Source organism: Gracilinanus agilis, unplaced genomic scaffold (genome assembly GCF_016433145.1).
Source record: "Gracilinanus agilis isolate LMUSP501 unplaced genomic scaffold, AgileGrace unplaced_scaffold48175, whole genome shotgun sequence".
In the NCBI taxonomy this organism is placed as follows: domain Eukaryota; kingdom Metazoa; phylum Chordata; class Mammalia; order Didelphimorphia; family Didelphidae; genus Gracilinanus; species Gracilinanus agilis.
Genome location: NW_025382661.1, coordinates 1 through 5,485, shown reverse-complemented (window position 1 = coordinate 5,485; position 5,485 = coordinate 1). Strand labels below are relative to the sequence as shown.

The 5,485-nt window shown below is 46.2% G+C and overlaps 1 protein-coding gene across 1 annotated transcript; it reads left to right on the top strand.

Moving 5' to 3' along the window:
* Positions 1-237: 237 nt before the first annotated feature.
* Positions 238-1,962, top strand: REM1 (RRAD and GEM like GTPase 1). Its single transcript, XM_044684308.1, has one exon. It carries the CDS (start codon positions 363-365, stop codon positions 1,272-1,274), a length of 912 nt encoding a protein of 303 aa, XP_044540243.1. The 5' UTR covers positions 238-362; the 3' UTR covers positions 1,275-1,962.
* The last annotated feature ends 3,523 nt before the right edge of the window (positions 1,963-5,485 follow it).

Below are 5,485 nucleotides of genomic sequence, written 5' to 3'. Positions count from 1 at the left end.
AAGAAGGGACCAGAGAAGTGAGAACATTGACTTAAAATCAATGTCAGAGGCGATTCATCGATACCGGCGGTGGCAGAAGCTCGGGGGGGTGCCCCAGAGGCGGAGCGGAGCCCCAGCCCCCCAGCGCCGGGGTACGGGCGCCAGCTGGCGCAGGGCGAGGACGAGGATTTGTATGTGATTCTTGGCTCCTGGGTGCTGTTTCTGTACAATTAAGAAATGTCAGTGATGAATGTATATGTTCCCTGGGCCCGTGGCTAGAAGAAACTCCTAAGCCCATTAGACTCCAGGTCTACCCTTAGAACAAAAAGGACCAAAGAAGGAAGCCAGTGACCTCTCTGCCCAGCCTTTTATTCACAGGAAATATGTCAACAGTTCTCTCCAAGATGACACTGAACACCCAGCAGGATCCCCAGATGGTCCTGAGAAGGCGAGCCAGCACCCCATTATCTATAGCATCAAAGTCTAGGTCAGGCCTTTTGGCCCCCAAACCCCCCAGGAGACTGAATCACCCCCAACTCTGCCAGTCATCCTCTCTCAATCCCCCGGCTCGGCCCCCTTCGCCTGCCCTGGACAACTGGTCCTCTGACTCCAGCGACTCTGGTGATTCCCTGTACCGGGTAGTGCTCCTTGGAGACTCCAGGGTAGGGAAGACCAGCCTGGCAAACCTTTTTGCTGGTATACAAGATCGAGACCTACAGGAGCATCAGGGAGAGGATGTGTATGAGAGGACCCTGTCTGTGGATGGCGAGGACATGACACTGCTACTTATGGACACATGGGAGTCAGAGAAGCGGGATGAGAACAGCTGGCACGGTGATTATTGCCTACAAGTGGGCAGTGCCTATGTGATCGTGTACTCCATCACAGACCGAAGCAGCTTTGAGAGTGCCTCTGAGCTGCGCATCCAGCTTCGAAGGGCTCGCCAAGCAGACAACATTCCCATCATCCTAGTGGGGAATAAGGCAGACCTGGTGCGCTGTCGAGAAGTCTCTGTAGAAGAGGGTCGTGCTTGTGCTGTGGTATTCGACTGCAAGTTCATTGAGACATCAGCAGCCCTGCAGCACAATGTGACTGAGCTTTTCGAGGGCATCGTGCGCCAGATCCGCCTGCGTCAGTTGGATCAAGAAGCTAACGGGCCCCGTCTTCCAGACTCTCGCCCCAAGAGCCTCAGCCAGAGGGCCCGACGGTTCCTGGCCCGGCTGGCCATACGAAACAACAGGAAACTAGCACTGAAGGCCCGATCCAAGTCCTGCCACGACTTGTCTGTGCTCTGACACGAGGCTCAACCTCACTGAGCTTCAAGGACATAAGAGGGAGAGGGGAGGCACCTGGACTAGCGCCCCAGATGTTCCTCTAGCCACTTTCCCCATCCTTATAGTCACCTCCCTCCTGCACTGAACCTGTTATCTTATCCTCCTAGTATCACTGACATGACCAGCCAGAATGATTTCACATTGGGAGGAGAGAGATTCCCAAGCCTTCAGAGAACAAGGCAAATTGGAAAGGATAGTCTGTATCTAGGGAGTTGAGCCTAGATGTATTCTCCAATCTTATGAGGCCCCTCCCTGTTCATATCCAAAAACAGGGAAGCCATTGTGATCTGGTTAGTCCAAAAAATGGAGTATTGGGACCTCTGTTGTGCCTGGGAATCAGGATAGAGAGTGCCAATGTTGACCAAGTGATCCAAGTGCCAGCCCTGAACCCTCAGGAGCAGTAGTTAGGTAGTAAGCTAAGGCAAATGGGTAGACAACAGGTGGTAACTCAATAAGGCCAATAAAACCATCCTTTACGGGAGGAGAACTCCCTAGCTGGAGATAGGATGGACAGGAGGAGATATGTCCTCCTGGGGAAGGAAATATATGTCACCATTTGTACCTTTTTTTGTATTACCTGTCTCATCACCAAGCTCTCCAGCCAGTTATGGTCCTAGAAACTCCTGCAATAAACCAGACCTAAGAGATACCCCATCCATTAGTTGCTGTGTCTGCTCAGAGACCTTTTTTAAGTCAGGACAAGATCTGAGAGAGAGACAATTGAAGGATTTATTTCTCCCCTTCCTAAGCCTGGTTCCATCAATAATACTTCCCAAACTAGACCTCTGGCTGGCCTGGGATACTCAAATTCATTTATCTGGGCAATAAGAACATATGGAATTATTTCTGTGTGTTCAGCTTAGGCTAGGAGTAACAAAGAAAATGTAGCATGCCAGCCCCTGGCCTCAAGAAGTCCTGACCACATTTGGTACAGTTCTGTCTCAATAACCCATTTTACAGATTAGAAAAAGTCAAGAGCATGTTAGAACTGAAAGGAACCTGAGAGTACAGATTGTTGGAACAAGAAAGGTCTTTAGAAAATAGAATATTTGAGTTGAAATTATCCAGTCCATCCATTTCATAGAGAAGAAATCTGAAACTTAGAAAGGAGAAGGACTCACCCAAAGTCACATAGTGAACTTGTGACAGACTCTAGAATGCCCAACTCCTAGTACCATGCTTTTTCTATTATAAAATGCTGCCTATCTCCCAACTCTAATGGAAGGTGCAAGGGTTCCCCTCCCTGACTCAGCTCCAGATGTGGGGAAGATTGGAAGCAGCCCAACATCTGGCTGGTGGGGGTTGGGAAGGGGAGGGAATGGTTTCAGGGCCAAGATACAGCTGGCTTTCTCAGGTCGGGTCAGGAATTTCCAGCTAGAAAGGAGTTGAGAGGCCCCAGTGAATTATTATATCTTTTGGGGGGGGTTGTGATATGGTTTGGGTACCAACTCTAATCCTGTCTGAAGGCAAGAGTCCTTCCTCCTTTATATTCATACACACACACACACACACACACACACACACACACACACACACACACATCTTCTAANATACACACACACACACACACACACACACACACACACACACACACACACACCCCTCTTCTAAATCCACCCCAGATATCTTCAGCATAAGTATCTTTACTGCCCCTGAAATGATACAAGTATGCTGGCAACTGCAGCAGGCACCCAGAATCCTTGGATGGTACCCATCCTTCCTTTCTCATCCCCTCCTCACATATACACAGTAGAAAACCTGATAAGGGTCTTAGGATATAGAATGTTTATGACAAAGGGGTCCTTACAACAGAGGATGTGTGCTAGAATATCCCTTGGAACATAGAACAGTAATGATAGAACTTTAGAACATAAGATAACAGGCAGAAGGCACTTTAGAACATTAATGACAGAAAGATTTTTATAACATAGAATATTGCCTAGGTTGTACAGTGGATAGAGTGTGAGACCTAAGAATCAGGAACACTTGAGTTTAACTACCTCTAGATAATTACTAGCTGGGTGACCCATCTATTAAATGGCGATAACAACAGAGCCTACCTGCTAGAGTTGGGAGGATCAGATTAACATAAGTAAAATGTTTTGAAAACTTTGTTGTGGTTGTTCAGTAGTGTCTGACATTTTCTGACCCCATTTGAGGTTTTCTTAGCAAAGATACTGGAGCTGCTTGCCATTTCCTTCCCCAACTCATTTTCCAGATGAGGAAAGTGAGGTAAATAGAGTTAAGTGACTTGCCCAAGGTCACAGAGCTAATGCCTGAGGTCATATGGGTCTTCCTGACTTCAAACTTGCACTCTATCCACTCTGACATCTAGATCTCTTTAAACACCTTAAAGTCTCCTAAAAATACTGGCTATTACTATTACCTGAAAGGGAATTTAGAATACAGAACATCAAAGGGATGTTAGAACATAGAATGCTGGAGATTATAAAGATCAGAGGACACAGAATTGAATGTTAGCAAAGTAAGGTTCTTAGAACAGATGGGGAGCTCATTACATAGCGTCCAAACTAGAAGAATATGTTGAATGTAGATCTAGAAGATATTTGAAGACATTGAATATAGGATGGAAGAGCTGGAAGGACCTTTAGAACAGAAAACTATTGTTCACCTTCCCTACCCCTCCTCCTTCCTAGCCTGGGTTGGCCCATCCAGGCAGAGGGAGCTAATAGGCCCAGGATCCTGATGGAGTCTTCAGCCAGAGGGGTGGAGCCCAGCTGTAATTGTGGAAAGTTGGCAGGAGACAGCCAGCAGCAGCGGGGAGAATGGAAAGAATGATATCAAACCCAGAAAAATGTAACCCAGATAATAAACCCAGCCAACTCTGCCTGAGATGAAGGAGAGAATGATGAGCCAACCCACTGGTGACTGGAAAGGGCTGAAAGCAGAGAAGCTATTGGAGCTGGTCAACCTATCCCCATATTTCCATCAGGGGAAGGCTGAGTAGGCAGCTTTTGAAGGGATCACTGCCTTGGAGAGCAAGGGACAGTCCACCTGGATCTAGGGTAATCTGTATGGGGGTCCCTCATACGCTAGGAAGTGCTAGCTGGACCCTAATCCAGGAAAGCAGGGGCCAGCACTTCCAGCTGAGCTGAAGGAATTTCTAGTTTCCCAAATTGCCCTTCTGTTATCAATGCCACCAGCCCCTGCCTAGCCTCTAAAGGGTCCAGATTTCCTCAGTTCATTTATCTATCATATGTTAGGCCGTTTCCTTAATCCCTCCAAGACGGTCTCTTTTGAAACCAAATTTCACTTGGTAATTATGGGGGAAACGGACATTAAGAGGGTACAAAGTTTACAATGGCTTAGAGATCTTTTATTTAATAGCACCAGCTCTATTAGAAACTTAGTCTTTTTTAAAAAACCCTTACCTTCTATCTTCAAATCAATACTATGTATTGGTTCTAAGGCAAACAAATGGTAAGGGCTAGGCAATAGTAGATAACTGACTTACCCAGGGTCATATGGCTAGAAAGTATCTGAGGCCAGATTTGAACCCAGGATCTCCCATATCACTTCCACTCAGCCACCTACCTACCCCTTCACTGTATCTTTAGGCAAAGGTTTTCCTCTTCTCTGCAACTCAGTTTCCTCATCTTCAGAATTTGGAGGTTGAACTATGTGATACAATGGATAGAATACCAAGTCTAGAGTCAAGAAGACCTGAGTTAAAATCCAGATTCAGATACTTATTAGTTATGTGACCCTGGATAAATCACTTAACTATTTGCCTCAATTTCTTCAACTATAAAATGAGCAGGAAAAAAAATGGCAAACCACTCTAGTATCTTTGCCAAGAAAACCCCAAATGGAGTCATAAAGAATGGGACAGGACTGAACCACAGCAATACTCTGTAACCTTAAAAGCCTCTTCCATCCTGTGATTTAACATTGTCCATTCAATGATTGGACCATCCGCAATCTTATCTAACCATCCCTTCCATTTCTTACATTCTGTGTTCTATGTTCTAAGTTTCCTTCCAGTTCTAATGCTCTGTAACCTTTGCTGCAGCCCAGGGACATGACTTGTTTGCTTTGAAAGGTGCTGGAGAGTAGGGGGACATAGTGAGTCTTCAGCTTCCAGAGAAGGCAGAGAGAACAGGGAAATAGGATATACCCACCATCCTTAATACCTCACCAAGGTAACATGA